The sequence below is a fragment of the Camellia sinensis genome, chromosome 2, assembly GCF_055761805.1.
Source record: "Camellia sinensis isolate YWXY chromosome 2, ASM5576180v1, whole genome shotgun sequence".
Classification (NCBI taxonomy): Eukaryota; Viridiplantae; Streptophyta; class Magnoliopsida; order Ericales; family Theaceae; genus Camellia; species Camellia sinensis.
The window spans coordinates 177,037,179-177,055,142 of record NC_138962.1 but is presented as its reverse complement, the minus strand read 5'-3'; the positions used below and the strand labels follow the sequence as shown (position 1 = coordinate 177,055,142).

The window sequence follows — 17,964 nt, the reverse complement described above, 5'->3', positions numbered from 1 at the left end:
AAAATTTAAAAAAAAAAAAGAAAAAGAAAATCAACACAGTGAGAGAAAAAAAAATACCGGAAATGGGTTGATCTTCTTTGTTCTTTGGATGATCTTCTTTGTGTTCATTATTAGGGTTTCAATCGTCTTTGTGATCTTGTCCAACATCATCGATCCATTGTAGGAGTTAGATAGAGCGTGACAGAGACGAGTGAGAGAAACAGAAGGGTGGGGGTAGACGACGACGGTTGGAAGAGAGGGAGACTGACAGTGAGAGGGAGAGGGAGAGGGAAGAAAGGTTGTCTTCGGAGATTGGAGGTAAACACCGTCGCCAATTGAAGAGAGAGATAAAAGAGTGAGAGTGAGAGGGATCGACACCATCGCCGCTCGAACAGAAAGAGAAGAGAGATGAATCTGGGAGTGAGAGAGAGAGAGAGAGAGACGAAGATTGAGAGGGATAGAGAGGAGGAAATGGTGAGAGAGATAGTGAGAGGGAGAGAGAGAAACATAGAGTGAGAGAGAGAGGGAGAGGGATCGACACCATCGCCACTCGAAAAGAGAGAAAAGAGAGATGAATATGAGAGAGAGAGAGAGACTGAGAGGGACAGAGAGGAAGAAATTGTGAGAGAGACAGTGAGAGGGAGAGGCAGAAAAGGTTGGATGATTCTACACAAATCATCTCAACCGTTGAAGACCAATACGTGGACAGTGGTGATGAAAATTTATAGAACTGTTGTGCTCTGTTTGGCTTTAAAAAAAAATAAAAATCAATTACCGCCTCATTCAAAAACGTCTTCAAAAGTATTCTTCTAGATAAACATGATTATTTATAAAATAATCTCTATAAATTTGTTCGTCGCCTTTGACCCTCTCACGATTAATGTATTTACGACTACTTGTGAAACAAAACCGTCTGGTGGGTTGGTTTAGGCTTAAAGCTTGTATTCTTTGTTGTTGTGCTGTTAATAGTTGCATCATGATAATATCATCATCAGATGATGAAGATTCATCAAAATCTCCATTGAATATGGCTTTAGTCAAATTGTTCATCGTTGGTGAATGAGTGAGTGGGTGAATATGAAAATTATAGAAAACCTTGTATTATATTTATAGAGAAAATTGTGGGTAGGTGAAAGATGTATGGTTGTTGAGTGCTTGGATGAATAATGGATAGTTGTTTGGTGGGTGGATGAATAATGGGTGGATGGATAATGGATGATTGTTGAATGAGTGGTTGTTGGTGAATGAATGTTGAGTGAATAATAGATGGATATTGGTGGGTGTTTGTTGGTGAATGAATACTGGGTGAATGATGGATAATTGTTGGTCGGTAATTAGTGATTGCTTATTTTTTATATGTAATTTAAAAAATTTATTAAATATGTAGTGATATGTTTTTTTGGTGGGGTGAATTATATTTAATTTTTTTTCTCCAATTTTTCAATTTTTTTTTGTTTTTTATAGTTGTCTAGTTGGGAATAATATAAATATATAATTTTTTTTTAAAACAATTAAAAAAAAGTCACAAAAGACAATAAATAAATAAAAATAAAATCACAAAAAAAACTATATCCAAACAACACTTACAAACTTGAAGAAAAAATTAGTTGAGATTTACCAAAATAACAAATGATCATTGGAGCACCATTGCTATAATTTGACAAAATAGAACTACTCATTGTCAAATTATAGCAACGGCAATGACAATATAACAATAACCATTGGAGATGCTCAGATTAAGTTAATTGTGGCAAAGAACAGACAAGGATTCAGCCAAAGAGCCGGGACATTGATGAACATTTTTCAAATCCTGCACTGCTTTCAAGAAATTGTTGTATTGAAATATACATATAAAGTTGTTCACATTTCAAAATGATCCTAATATACAACATAATCTCTTAATGAGAAAAAAAAAAAAAAAATTAATTTTCATTTTTTTGGTTAGGTCAACAGTGAATGTTTGGTATAACAAGCAAGCAAATAGTCTAAAAACAGCAGTTAACAAAAATAATTAGCAGACCATAAAGAGCTCTAACAAAAATCAAGGTGAATTTAACTGCTGTAGCTTAGCTTTAGTTGCATCAAGTTGTCCTGTAAAGTAACCAGCAAACTGATGAGAAGAATACGTATTACAAGATTACTACCCGTGGTAGAAAAATAAAAATTTAAGGGAATCAAAAATAAAATTCTCACTCCGTTTAAATGCTGTTGCTTTCTGAGCAGTAGTACGGAAAAATATGTTCCCATTTTTCTGATAAACAGCCTGCAGACAAGTAACGCAATTGTTTCTCTGTAAACTTAATTGATCAAAACAGGAAAAGCAAAGGCTAGCAAACAATATACGGCACGTGGTGCTCTGAAAGATCAAAAAGTTTATTGTGAATGATAAATTAAGGAAAAGTAACGCTCTTATGCTATAAGCACATATGACATGACATGAAAATAAAAAAAATCATAGTCACTTTAATGATATCACCCGTCAATTAGAGGATGAAATTTCAAGTTCAAGCTTCCGTTTTAGTAGTGAACATGCACCGTTGCACCAAGTGGCAAGAGCCAAGACTAAAAAGCAGGTTAAAGGGTCTACTGCTAAAAGCTTAATTCATGATAAAATGGCTCATAAAAATAGATCATTAAAAACTTAGGGGGCTTAAGATTCGACAGCACAAAACTCAATTCAGCATAGAAAGCTGACGGTTCAGTTAATGATCTTTGCCCTTCCCCTCCTCTCTTTTCCACAGAAACTTTATATGAAATTATCTCAGTTAAATGGGTTCAATCATAAAATGATGAAGATAATTAATACTAGGCATTTTAAACAATACTTTATGCATTTTTGTTATAATGTATTTGATGCAAGAGAATTGATGAAAAAAACCTTCACAAATTATTGCCAAGTAACATTTTTTTTTTATATAAATAAATTATTTCCAAGTACATGTGAAGAACTTGACAACAATAACTAGCAGATCCACCAATTATTGCAGGTGCAACTAAACACATCACAGCGCATGGGTTGTAACGGAACCCATCTAAAGTCTATGCTACTGTAAAATTCAGGTTTACAAAATATATATATATATATAAAGAAGTTACTGCTATTTTTAATTCATCACCCCTATTTTTTTCAGTTGTCTTTTCTCTAATTTTTGCCACCGCCCTGCATTCCCTAGAAAATATAAAAGGAAATTGCTGCTAATAGTTTCTTATAGATTAAGCTGATGAAGAAGAAGAGGATACTGTCCTCTTCAAGAAACTGAACAAATCAACAGAACCCATGCTTTCTTAATTGGGGCCTTTAAACATATATTAAATTGAGGCCTTTAAAATATGTTGATGACAAGAATCTGGGATAGTTTAGCTACCCACTACAATTGAGAAGGAAAATACCTAGCTGATTAAGCATCCCAAAACCATTTGGGCCACGTGGGTTCAACCATCTATGACTTTCAACCTTGTGATTCTCATTTCGTCGTCTTAGGAATGATGTTACACGGGTTGTGACCCCAAGATATTGCCATGTTATTCTGTTGTAGACCCTCCATCCTCTGTAATGCTAATAAAAATAATGACCAGACCACACTTCTAGATTTTGATCTATTCAGTGGAAGTTTATACTTTTTGAAATATCTTTCAATTAATATGGAGTATTTTAGGAAATCAACAACTAATAAAACTTTATTTTAAGAAAGTTTGTGCTGTCTTTCCTTTTTAACTCTTTAATGACCTGTTCTGTACCCTTTCATCCTTCATCAGATTTTGAAATTTTAATGGTCTTTCTACAGTTATCTGAACAGTTTTCTTTTCTGCTTGACAGGTTCTTTTTTCCTGTTTATTATTTTTTTTTTGAAAATTTCCATTTTTTAACTTTGGAAGACAATAATCCATAATTAATTTTGCCAATTGGACAAACTAGGTTGATTTTGGATGACTAAAAGTTGTTTACAATTTAGGGTAGGGTTGTTTACAAACTAGGTTGTTTACAATTAGGGTAGGGTTGTTGGTTCAGGTTTAGAAAGATTATGATTATGCTACTCTTATGTCTTCCCTAAAAAGGACCAAGAAGCAAAATTTTGCTCCCCTAAAATAAATATTTTCATTTTTTGTAGTCCAGTGCAACCCTCTAATGACTGACTTGAACTTACTACAACTTTTGAACCTTCAATCTCCTTATGCTCCTAGGAAATGTAAGAAGTTCACATTTACTGATAATATCATTGAAGTTAATATAAATTCAGCCAACAAAATATAAAACTTAGGCTCTGTTAAGCAAGTGGCTATTTTAGCCAAAAAAAGTCACTCAAAAGTCAAAAAGGCAAAAAAGTTTTTAACTCGTACAAAAAAAATAAAAAATTCCTTCGCATTCTCTCTACAAAGTCGAAGATTCCTTCCCATTCACACAACCTTCTGCATATTTTTTCATAAAAAGCCAAAGAGTCATTCCCAAACATATTATTGTTTTTTTTTTTTTCACTTCATATTTTAGTTTAAGAGCACTAAAAAAGCCATTTCCCAAACAGGCCCTTAATTACATTGATCAGTATGCTGATAGATAAATAAACCTGAGAAAGGGAAAGTAAATGCTACGATTTAAAAACTAAAAGGACTTTGAAAACACCAAGAGAAAACAGTTCAACTCTGGCAGATTCCTATTTTTAAATGATCCAATGCTGAATTACTTCTCTAGAAAAGCTTAAAATCACAATTACTAGTGTCAACTTCGCAAATCTGTCTTTCCCATATAGCTCTAACTGGGGCCTATTCTCTATTACATTCTAGGCAATCATGTCTTCCTACAACTGCTACCCATGTTCTCTTTAGACCTTGCTCTATTCCTTCCTATCACACCTTCAACTTAAATGACATCACACTTCCTCATAAAATTATCTGTTGGCGATTATGTTCCTTTTTTGTTTTTTTTTCTTGTGATCAGTAACAAAGAAAATTGTATTAAAGAAGTGCCAAGGGGCACAACCCTAATACAATCAAACAAAAGAAAGAAAACAAGAAAAAAATAAAAGTACAGTTTAGATTCACTTAGAAAATATGAAGAAGAAGAACTCCGAAAAATATGAGGAAGAAGGAATATATTTCAGTTATATTCAAAACTTCTTATCTTACAAGACCAAATGACACTCCTTATATAGGAGATATTACAAACATCATCATAACCCATTATATGCCACTTACATATTATATATTACCACTATCTACCACTATCATATTATATACATGCCACTATCTACCACCAACACCACTATCATATTCTATACATGCCACTATCTACAACCAACACCACTATCATATTCTATACATACCACTATCTACCACCAACACCACTATCATATTCTATACATGCCACTATCTACCACCAACACCACTATCATATTATATGCATGAACACAATTTCCAGCACTCCCCCTCAAGCTGGTTTGAAGATATCTTCCATAGCCAGCTTGCTAGTCAGCTTATCAAATTGCTTCTTGTGTAGTCCCTTCGTTAGCACATCAGCTAATTGTTCACCTGTTGGAAGGTAGGTCATACAGATTATGCCAGCATTGATTTTCTCCTTGATGAAATGTTTATCCACTTCTATATGTTTGGTGCGATCATGTAGAACTGGATTATGAGCTATAGATATAGCTGCTTTGTTGTCACAATAGACCTTCATAGGTGTCGGGTGAGAAAGCTTTAATTCTTCAAGAATTCTTTTAATCCACATTACTTCACAGATTCCATGGGCAACAGCTCTGAACTCTGCTTCTGCACTACTTCTAGCTACCACATTCTGTTTTTTACTCCGCCAAGTAACTAGGTTCCCACCTACAAAGGAGCAGTATCCGGATGTTGATCTCCTGTCTGTAACACTTCCTGCCCAGTCTGCATCTGTGTATACTTCAACTTGAAGATGTCCATGTTTCTTGAATAGTAAGCCTCTCCCTGGAGTTCCTTTCAAATATCTTAAGATCTTATAAACGGCCTCAAAGTGCTCTGCCCCTGGTGAGTGCATGAACTGACTTACCATGCTGACTGCAAAGGCAATATCAGGCCGCGTATGAGACAAGTAAATCAATTTCCCTACAAGTCGCTGATATTGTTCCCTCTCTTTGACTTCTTCAGCCTTAGCAGCTTGTAACTTCAAGTTAGGCTCGATCGGAGTCTCCGCCATCTTACAACCAAGCATACCTGTTTCTCCAAGGAGATCAAGAACATATTTTCTCTGATTAACGAATATACCTTCCTTGGATCTTGCAAATTCCATTCCGAGGAAATACTTGAGGGCTCCCAGATCCTTAATGTGAAATTCTTTTGCGAGTTTCTCTTTGAGGGCTGCTAACTCTGCTTCATCATTACCAGTTAAAATGATGTCATCAACATAAACAATCAAAATTGCAATTTTACTGTTTTTTGAATGTTTATAAAATATTGTGTGATCTGCTTGACTCTGCGAGAAGCCACAACTGATAACTGCCTTCCCAAAGCGTTCAAACCACGCTCTTGGTGATTGTTTGAGTCCGTATAATGACTTGTTCAATCTGCATACTCTGTCACTTCCAAGTCTCTGCTCAAATCCCGGCGGTAGGCTCATGAACACCTCCTCTTCAAGATCACCATTGAGAAATGCATTTTTAATGTCAAGTTGATGTAGAGGCCAATCTGAATTTACTGCAAGAGATAACAGTACTCTGATGGAATTTATTTTAGCAACAGGAGCAAACGTCTCCTGATAGTCGATCCCATAAGTTTGAGTGAAGCCTTTAGCTACCAGTCTCGCCTTGTATCTCTCAACGCTTCCATCTGCGTTACATTTTATCGTAAACACCCATTTACACCCAACTGTTTTCTTGTCTTTGGGTAGATCAACTATCTCCCAAGTACCACTTCTCCTTAAAGCATTCATCTCCTCCATGACTGCTAATTTCCAATTCGGATCATCCAATGCTTCCTGTATATTCCTTGGAACAAACAAGTGTGAAATCCTAGATGTGAAAGCTCTATGGTTTTTAGACAGTCTTTGATAGGAGAGGTAATTTGCAATAGGATGTTTAATGCAATTTCGGACACCTTTCCTAATTGCTATAGGTACATCAAGGTCGGAAATAGAAGGAATAGGATTACCTAAAATTTCGATGCCAGAACTCGGGTGGACATTCGGGTCATTAGGATGGACATTCGGGTCATTATTCCTCAGATGAAATCGCTTCCTAGTATAAACCTGAAGCTCAGGATTTAGATCATTTTGTAGTACTTCTCCCCCTAAACAAGAATCTTCTTGACTAGGCACCATAGAACTTGGTTCTCCTAAGTGATCATTATCAGACAGATGTGATTTTTGTGTAGGATAAATGACATTGGGGAGCGGGATAGAAATATCCCAAAAACGGTCTTCTACTCCACTTGTCTCCCCCTGAAGAGAAGTGTTGGGGAAATAGGATTTTGTTTCCACAAATGACACATCCATACTCACATGAAATTTCTTGTTTTGAGGATCGAAGCACTTATACCCCTTTTTGTTTGAGGAATAACCCAAAAAAACACATTTTATAGCACGGGGGTCAAGTTTTGAACGAAATTGACTGGGAACATGAACATAGGCAGTACATCCAAAAACTTTGGCGGGTAAATCAGAAAACAACCTCGTGTCAGGAAAAAAAGTTTTGAGACAATCAAAAGGTGTTTTGTATGTTAACACCTTTGTAGGCATCCTGTTTATCAAATAAGAGGCTGTTAAAATTGCTTCACCCCATAAATATTTAGGAACATGCATGTAAAACATTATAGCACGTGCTACTTCAAGTAGATGTTTATTTTTTCGTTCTGCAATGCCATTTTGTTGAGGGGTATCCCGACATGTAGATTGATGAAAAATCCCATTTTTTTCCAAAAACTCACCCAACTGCTCATTGAAATATTCTGTTCCATTATCAGAATGTAAAATACCAATTTTGGTGTGAAATTGGTTTTCAATCATATTGTAAAAATTTGTGAATAAATTTTTCACGTCAGATTTTTTATTCATCAAATAAATCCAACATAAGCGGGTATGGTCATCAATAAATGTAACAAACCATCTTTTACCAGAAAGAGTAGTGATTTTAGAAGGGCCCCAAACATCACTATGAATCAAATAAAAAGGTTTTGAAGCCTGGTAAGGTTTTGGCAAATAAGTAGAGCGATGAAATTTTGCAAAAATGCAACTTTCACAATGAAAAGAAGAACAATCAATCCCTTTAAATAATTCTGGAAATAAATGTTTCAGATAAAGAAAACTAGGATGTCCTAGCCTATAGTGCCATAGCATTATTTTTTCTCGAACAGAGATTGAACTGGTACTATTAAAGCTCTGAGCTTTTTTATTACTAACAGGTACTTCATCAAAGTAGTAAAGACCTTCAAGCATCCTAGCACGCCCAATCATCATCCCCGAGTTCTGGTCCTGAAATTCACAATGGGATTCAAAAAATGTAACACGACAATTAGAATCCTTAGATAGTTTACTGACAGACAAAAGGTTACAGGCTAAGTTGGGGACGTGAAGAACAGCATTGAGATTAATTTTCTCAGTTAGTTTAATAAATCCTTTTCCTGCAATAGGTGAAAAACTACCATCGGCTATTCTGATTTTGTTATGACCAGAACAAGGGAAATAGGTACTAAATAAATGGGAAAAACTAGTCATGTGATCGGAGGCACCGGAATCTATGATCCACGGAGAGAAGTTTAGGCAAGAGAAGGCTTTAGGATTTCTACCTGTTTGTGCCAACAAAACACTAGGAGTACCGGTTGAGGAGTTGGATTTTATCAGCTTTAAGAGTTGATCAATCTGCTCTTTGTTGAAGGGACCTGAATCGGCTTCATTAGCGGTAGGAAAGCCACGATTCTTCTCTCCTTGTTTGCTGCTTTTCCAGTTGACAGGTTTGCCATGAATCTTCCAACACGTTTCGCGTGTATGGCGAGGCTTGTTGCAAAAATCACACCAGACCCGTGGCTTATCATCAAACCTGCGCTGGTAATTTGCAGCCTTGTTGGCCGCAGCATCGCTAATTAAAGCAGAAATTTCAATTGATTCACCATTACCTTTTTTCTTAAGCATGACGCTCCTTCGGCTCTCTTCCCTTCTGACTTCAGCAAATACTTCGCCAATGGATGGGAGAGGAGGTCTGCCAATAATTCTTCCTCGCACTTCATCGAACTCAATGTTGAGGCCGGCAAGAAACTTGTAAATACGGCTATCTTCCACAGTTTTCTTGTGGTGGTTGCAGTCGTCAACCGATTTCCATTCGTATGTGTTGAAGATGTCAAGATCCTGCCACAACCTTTTCAACGAATTGAAATATTTGGTGACGGAATCATCTCCTTGACGAATCTCTCCCAACTTCAAAGTTAATTCGAAAACTTGAGATTGATTTCCTAGGTCAGAATACATCTGACTAACATTATCCCACAATTCTTGTGCAGTAGTATAGCACATGTAATTAGAGCTTATATCCTCCTCCATGGAATTGACCAACCATGTCATAACCATGGAGTTTTCAGCGTCCCAATTGTCGAACAACGGATCATTAACAGCAGGAGCCTTCTTGTCACCAGTGATGTAACCGATCTTTCCTTGCCCACGGATATACATCCGGACAGATTGTGACCAGCGGAGAAAATTATCACCATTTAGGCGGATGGTGGTGATTTGGACAGAGTGAGAGTTGGACGTTTTCACCGGAATGGCAGCGGCAGGGGTTGAAGTGGTTCCGGACGTGACTTCCGACATGGCTATGACGGTTTTAGGGCTGCTGTGTTTTTTGTTGCTCTGATACCAACTTAGAAAATATGAAGAAGAAGAACTCCGAAAAATATGAGGAAGAAGGAATATATTTCAGTTATATTCAAAACTTCTTATCTTACAAGACCAAATGACACTCCTTATATAGGAGATATTACAAACATCATCATAACCCATTATATGCCACTTACATATTATATATTACCACTATCTACCACTATCATATTATATACATGCCACTATCTACCACCAACACCACTATCATATTCTATACATGCCACTATCTACAACCAACACCACTATCATATTCTATACATACCACTATCTACCACCAACACCACTATCATATTCTATACATGCCACTATCTACCACCAACACCACTATCATATTATATGCATGAACACAATTTCCAGCAGATTCCAACATTATTATCTCAACTACCATGTTTTTTTTTCTGAACATACTATTTCCAACTTTTTAATAGTCAGCATGCTATTTATATACTCAACCTTATCCAACGGATGACTTTAGTTTGTTATATATAATTACTCGATTAATTAAATCCCTAACCTACGACACAACATTTTGGACAGATTCCTTGACTTCATTATCCAACTCTTATCCCATGAAAACATCCTAAATTTTCGCACTGGTAATAATGCAATACAAGAAAAGAAGGTTATTTTTTGCTTATAGTTTGACCATTGGTTTTCACAACTTTAGCATACTTAGTTAAATTTACGTTCTATATAATCTATAATAGTCTTAAATATCTCAAGACCATTAGGTATTGAGTATCACTGATGTGGTGAAGATCCAATTACAGTTTTGGTGGGAAAAGATTTCTTGTTTAGTTATCATGAAGAATTGAAAACATAGTTTAAGAAACTGCTTTTTTTAATAAATATACTTAAGTAGCTCGTCATTGGATGACTGCATGGAAGCCACATATCTCTAGCTTGTTATGGGTGGTTACAAGTTAACCACTTGTCACCTTGTTGCTGATTTGTAGTTTTATTGATCCCTATGTACTTCACTGTGAACTAACTTCATTAGCTACTGGTAGGGGGGTTTGAGGTAAACAATGATTAGGAGAATAATTAGAGAGGCAAAACTACGTTAATGGTCCAACAAAGATGAAATGGCTGGAGAACGAGTCAACAAAACTTTGGGAAAGTTAGAGAATGAGCAGCTAGGTGAAGGTGGAGCAAGTGGCTCAAGAAGAAGAGAATGGAAGCGCACAAATGGACAGTATCTCCCCAAATTCCCAGAATACTCCTCTTGGACCTTGGGAAATGGGTCCTATTTATAGGATTTTCTTTGGTTCCAAAGGATACCAAATGGCTAAATAAAGTAAGGACATGTGTCTCTAAGAATCACATGGAATATTCTACCTTGGGCCATCAAGGTGAAGGTGCTACGTGTTCCTCTACACGTACTGTGTACTATCTGTTTGGCACAGATGCCTCAACAAATGCACTTGCAGCAGAAGTGTTTACTGCTACAACTTGCCTTCTCAGCTTGAATCTCAGTAAGTGCACTTGCGGCGGTAATGTTTGCCGCTGCAATTGGCTTCTCAGTTCAGTTTAGCCAAGACATGCATTCTCAGGATTTCATAGCTTGCTATCAACTATGTTCGTGTTCACCTCAGCGAAGTCTCCACCCTTAGCCACCTAATCACAAACTCTCCAGCTTCCTAAGACGAAGGCCACAGCCAAGTCTGCTATCAGCCATGATGTGCCTTAGTAAGTATCAAGGCTAAAGGGGCTTCCTTGGTCCTACTTGTGCAACCAAGACAGGTCCATGACCTAGGTAAATGGAAAGGGAGTCCCTTGTGCTCGGGCTACCCTACTTCTACTTTCGCGAGGTTACCGCAGTATACTATCTCTAGGCCTGCTATCAGCTCCAACCAGTAGGCTTTGGGGCCTGCTATCAGCGCCAAGCAGTAGTCTCTACTTGTGGAGGGGAAGATTCTCTCAAAGGCTACTATTACCTTGGTGGGGCGTTTCCTTTGCAAGTTAGTTGCGGCTGCTATAGTTGTTGCGGTGGTTATTTCCCGTGACAAGTTCAAATGGTGGCACCGACAATATTAGAGATGACGGCGCCGACAAAGTACCTCCGCAACTTGACCTTGCAAGCGCTACCTCTGCAACTTAGTTGCTTCGATTTTCTCTTTCCCTCAACAACTTCAGATGGCGGTGGTACTGGCAATACTTGGAATGGCAACGCTGAGACAGAATGCCTTAGCACCTTAACCGCTGCAAGTAATGCCTCTGCAACTTCACTTAGACGTTTTTCCCTAATGAAATCCACTCGGACCCTTGGCGGGTCAGACTTGCTTCGGCCCATTGTTGGCCTACTTCCCTTGGGCTTTAACCCATGCTCCTTCAACCATTCTTGGTCGCCTAAAAAGGGCAATCTCCGCACTTAGGTCCATAATTGACTCGGAGGTTAATTTCTGACTCTCTACACTACCTGTATACAAGGTTGCAATATCTTTTTTGGAGATTCAAATATCAAATTTTGGTAATTATTGTAGCCTTAATTTGCTGTTTGTTAGGCCTTGGTTTTGAGTCCCATAACCTGTTTTGTTGCATAATTTCAAGCATAACCTGTTTTGTTGCATAATTTCAAGCTTGTTCTGAGTGTTATTCAGACCCAGGTCGTACTTTAGTTGTTCGAACCTCCCATCAATCACTTTATTCTTCGCATCTAGAATTAGGTCCTAATATTTCTATTTTGAGAACTAAAACTATATAATCACCAAACAACATAGATCACAAAACATTCTTTTGTACATTTCTAGCAAATCTATCTATGGCTAAATCAAACTAGAAATGGTTGCCCTCGTAGTAAGGCCATTCTGATTAGTAAATCTTTTTTCCCTCCAATTTCATATTGTTAAATTGTCCATGTCCATAATGATGTCCATTTGTGTGATTTGTACGCCTATCTTCTCCAACACCCTACACACAAGAAGTGTTTTTTTTCCAAGTCACTATAACGATGGAAAACACTTTGGCTTTAAACCTTCACATAATCACTTACATTTTTCGGACAAATGTAATGTATTAAAAGAAGAGTGTCTCAAAATGGAGCACAGCCCTATACACCAAGGCCATGTTTGATTCACAATACTAATAGTGAGGTATTAATAATCCTATTAAATTAGTGTGGTATTAACTATCCCACCCCTACCCTATTACCAAGGTTCTGAAAAGCGGTTGCAGTCGCCGTAACGGTGGCGGTAACGCGGTTGCGGTTGCGGGGTGTAAAGGTCGTAGTATAACGGTTGCGGTAACCGGAACCGTGAATTTTTTTATTTTTCGCACAATTTGAAAAAAATTTACCGATACACATTTTTTTTCCATGATCATATTTATTGGGTTAAAAATAAATATTGATCAATTTTTGTAAATTTTTAAGTATGATCCAATATATTTCATATTTTTAAATCATTATAAACTGAGTTTTTTACATTTTATTTTAATAATTAATAACTTTATATTATACAAAAAATTAATTACTAACTATTATATATAAGATAAACAATGACAAAAGTAAGAGAATAAATAAGAGCCTAAATATATATATACATATTTTAACCAAACTAAATAGATAATGACCACACTTATTATTATTATTGTTATTAGTATTTTCAAACAATATATAGATAGACACACACAAACAAAATGGTTTAGTGATAGCAGCTGAATAGAGTAGCATAGGTCTTACAGTTTCAACAAATCAATAACATGTTCTTCATCTTCCCTCTTCTCTCTCTCTATCTTTTGCTCCTCCATTTTCTCTCTTTATCTTCCCTCTTCTCTCTATCCCTCTTCCCCTATTTTCAGCTTTTTTTTGTGTGTTTTTTTCGAAAGAAACAGTTTGAAACCGTTACGTAACGGTGCGTAACAGGCCGTTACGACACCGTTACGACTACTATGGCAGCCGCTACGGCCGACACACCTGTGAATCTCAATCACACTGCAAAAGCTGCCGTAACGGGTGGCGGTAAACGCCAAAACCGTTACGTAACGGCGTTACGTAACGGTTGCGGCCGCTTTTTAAAACCTTGCCTATTACTAATAATCTTACAAATTTGTTGGATTAATTATCCATTGGATTAATAGTCCTAAACCAAAATGTCAAAACAAACATAGGATGATTGGGCCCACGGATTAATAATCCTAATCCCATGCTTTAATCCTTCCAATCAAACATGTCCCAAAAGTATACAAAAATGTCACCTACACGACCCAAAGTATCTACAAGGGTATACGATTCGCCAAAAATTAACAAAAGAAATAAGCATCAATCCCATCAAACATTGAAGTGAAATCTCTCTCTTAAAAAATTCTCTTGCTCCTGTCTCTCTCTCTCAATAACCACATCAGCAAAGAGGGGAAGCCTCCCAATACTTCCTCATGTAACCCTTAGGCCAATATCCCTTTCATGTTTAATCTTTGTTGAACCATTTCTTCCAAAACTATATAGCATGTATCAGAAGTTTAATAACAAATAGTTGGTTTTAATATATCCCTTTGTACTTGTACATAAACAGACAAATACTTTACTGGATGGATGTTAATCTTGATAAATATATAGGTTCTTGCCCTGCCCCTATAAAGAAGAAATTTAAGAGTACATAGGAGGGTAATGAAGGATTTGCAATGGCTCTTGACCTGATTGGGATAAAGGGCATGGTTAGCTGAGGAAGTGCTGAGGGCGAGTTTTAGGACTGAGATTAGACAAAATCTGGGAACATGCAGCCATGTATGGAACCATGGTCTGGTGGGGTTGCTCCCATAGAGAAAGGCTAGGTTGGGGTTGGGGTTGGCCTATCCCATGCCAAACTCATTGCCATCCCTGTTTCCTTGTTCACTGGGTATTTTTTTTGGTCTTTAAAGTCCAATCAACTATGTTCATTAATCTACCCATACCTTAGTTGCACGAAGCGGGAGCGGGGGCGGGAGCGGGGAAGCGTGAGCCGATAGAAGTTTCTTAGGTTGGGAGCGCCTCGGGGAGCGGTAATATATATATATATATATATATTTTTTAATACACATTAGAAGTTTTTTTATAAATATTTTTATTTTAATACACATTAATTATTTTTTATTTATTATATTTTTTAAATAATGTGTTATTGTTAATTTTTTTTTATTTTATTTTACATATATTTATTTGTGTTTTTTTATTAATATGTATAATATATACTCATATATATATATATTATATTTATATGTGTTAATGTTTTTATTTATATATATATATTATAAAGATTATATATATTAATATTTTTATTTTTTTAATTAATATTTTTTTATTACATATATTAAATAATAATGTGTTAATATATATATATATATATTTTAAATATATATATTTATATAAAGATATATGTTTTATCTTATATAATATATATATATATTTTTTTTTGAACCAGATCTTATATAATATATATAAAGATATATGTTTTATACTTATATATATTCGAATCATATATATCAGGCGAGAGAGAGAGCACGAGTGAGAGAAGGCAAAGACGGAGGAGACGATGCCGATCTGCGAGAGCGAGCGAGAGAGACGAACTGCGAGAGAGAGAGACGAAAGACGATCTACCATAGAGAGACGATCTGCCAGAGAGACGATTTGCCAGAGAAGATCTGCAAGAGCGAGAGAGAGAGAGAGACGATCTGCCAGAGAAGATCTGCGAGAGCGAGAGAGAGAGAGAGAGACGATCTGCCAGAGAGAGAAGAAAAACGAAGCAAAGAAGCAGGACGATCTGACCTTCAGGTACTTCACCTTCTTTCTCCCCTCTCCTTGTTGACCAACAAGTTAGGAATTTTGTTCACAGCCACCAACGATCCCATCTTGGACAGGATCGCGTTTCTCTCTCTACAGAAACGCGATTCTTACACGTTTCTTTCTAAGAACCGCGGAATCGCGTTTCTTACGAAGATTCGTGTCTTGGTTGCACGATTCCTACAACTAAGACCCATACAACTTGTCCTATTTAGTACTTCAGCCCCTACACAGCCAGTCCCAAGTAGAAAATAAAGGAGAAAGGAGGGGTGTTAAGTAGTTGACATCCAGCATAAACAGTTCTCCTTAAGTGTTGATAAATGAACATACCATGAAAATAACCCGCTTTGGCTACAAGCATGTCTCTTATGGAAACGTTAAATGGTTGTGGGCCCGTTCAACTGTACTTTCCAAACTCAAAGTTGACTGACATATGCACAAATTGGTAATCAATTTTGGACATTTTTGTGCACATCCTTCAGCCCAAGGGAGATGAAAACTGCCCTAGATCCATCTCTTAAAGTTAGAAGAAAATTACAAACTATTTTCTGCTTCCCCTGGATTTTCTCTGCCAAATTTTTCTGAAGCTGTGTTTGGTTGGGCGATTTTGGAAGGGATTAGGAAAAAGAAAGGAAAAAGGGAGGTGAAATGTGACCCTTTTCTAATCTCTTCTCAAATCTCCCAACCAAACACAGCGTTAAGGTTTCGCATACAGATTGTCATAAATTCTTAATCAACCTACCTAGGACTTATCCATTGGCTCTAACTTGATGGTAAAGCAATATTCACCATCCAAAGCTGCTGATTTCTAATACCAAGACTCCCTAATAAGATCTAAAATTGACACAACATTGTTCCTTCAGTTCCCATTCTATAATGGATTTTCATTTTTTTCTTTAATTTTTTTTCCTGTGTTTGTTGTTCGAGGATTTGTTATAAAAAACCCATACGCCCTGTTAGAAATGCAGTTTGAATCATTTTATGAAAATAAAATAAAAAATTAAGCAAAATTATTTTGTAACCAACACAAATTAGTTATAAAGGCTGAGATATCATCCTCTCCATTTCATTCATGATTGTATGGGAAATGAAATTTGGGGACAATAATTATACATTTCCTATAGAGACTAATTTGTGTTGTGTTTTCCAAAGTGAAGTTTAAAAATAAAATTAAAAAAAAAAAAATTCTATTATTTTAGGTTGAATTGACCACCAAACATCCTTAGGCAACAATTTTCCATCCATAATTCATAATTACTAAAATTATAAAAATTAAAAATAAGGAGGGCTTAGGGTTGTGGGATTTGCAAACCCGAGAGGACGAAAGATTGTTGAGCTCCACTATAGCAATCTCGTGGCTTCTTATCTGTGTAAATCAAAGCAAGCATATATATTAAAATTTTATCATCATCACCATTACATATGTATATATATATATAGATAGATAGATATATAACTCTTCTATTGGAGAGAGAGAGAGAGAGAGAGAGAGAGGTACTTTACTCGTTTAATGAGATGGTGAGTGGAATCTGCAGCAGCATTCGAAGTGGACGAAGGTGAAGTTGATGCAGCCATTTTGCCTTGTAAACTTCTACCTTCCTCTCCTTTTCTTAGCCTAAATTCCAAACAAACCTTCGTACTTATTTATTAGTTTTTTTCAATTGATTAAAAAGGTTGGGTTTGAAATGATGATTTTTTTTTTAAAATAATTGATTGGATGATTGTGAAAATAATAATAAATATAATAATTATGATTAAATATGATGTTTTTGTCTTATTAATTAAAATAGTGTATTTTATTTGTGTTGGTCTTAATCTCAAAAGTTTATCCCAAATAAACCTAAGTTTATGAATTTACTCTTATCCCTCCTTAATGATAATGGCCATGTTTGGTAGAGCTGTAAGAAAGTGTTTATAACTTATGCCTAAACAGCTTATACCTTATAATTATGAATATACGTTAATTTCTGACATATAAATTAAGCATCTCCTGTCCCATTCAAAGAATAAGCTGATTTTTGACTTCTAAAAAGTTATAAGGTATAAGCTATAAGCTAAATCAAACACATCAAAATAACTTAAATTAAGCTGAAAACTGAAATAAATAACTTTTAAGCTGCACCAAACAGGCACAATGTGTGATTAAATTTTAATTGTGTAGTGTGAGCCATATATGCAAAATAAATATGAATTATGAGATGATAATTTTAAATAATTTTTCGATAATTAAATCTTAATTTGTAGTATTATTGAATTCTCAAACATACTAGCCGAGGCGGCATTAGTACAAGGAATCAATAACCTTTTAGAGTCTGGGGTTGCCACAGCACAGCGGGAATGGCTTCAATCTATACTTCTATCCACCATATTTTTTCATATTTTATTTTGGCCTCCATTT

At 36.1% G+C, this 17,964-nt stretch overlaps 1 protein-coding gene across 2 annotated transcripts; it reads right to left on the bottom strand.

Moving 5' to 3' along the window:
* Positions 1 to 1,778: 1,778 nt before the first annotated feature.
* On the bottom strand, positions 1,779 to 17,238 carry LOC114307476 (uncharacterized). Of its 2 annotated transcripts, XM_082916258.1 has the most exons (5): positions 17,070 to 17,238; positions 16,879 to 16,932; positions 3,370 to 3,535; positions 2,173 to 2,242; positions 1,779 to 2,070 (listed from the first exon to the last, which is right to left on the bottom strand). In XM_082916258.1, the coding sequence occupies exons 1-4, from the start codon at positions 17,139 to 17,141 to the stop codon at positions 2,178 to 2,180; spliced, it is 357 nt and encodes a 118-aa protein (XP_082772384.1). In that variant the 5' UTR covers positions 17,142 to 17,238; the 3' UTR covers positions 1,779 to 2,070; positions 2,173 to 2,177. The 2 variants fall into 2 exon arrangements, with proteins under 2 accessions (XP_082772384.1, XP_028108678.2); XM_028252877.2 differs by lacking the exon at positions 3,370 to 3,535.
* Positions 17,239 to 17,964: the final 726 nt, after the last annotated feature.

Bases quoted from the DNA above. Each gene is read 5' to 3' on its own strand.
- LOC114307476 (XM_082916258.1), bottom strand. From the start codon at position 17,141: ATGGCTGCATCAACTTCACCTTCGTCCACTTCGAATGCTGCTGCAGAT. The intron at 3,536-16,878 runs GTTTGCAAATCC...TATTTTTATTAG, and splicing joins ACAATCTTTCGTCCTCTCGG to CATTACAGAGGATGGAGGGT. The intron at 2,243-3,369 runs GTATTTTCCTTC...ACTTGTCTGCAG, and splicing joins TGGGATGCTTAATCAGCTAG to GCTGTTTATCAGAAAAATGG.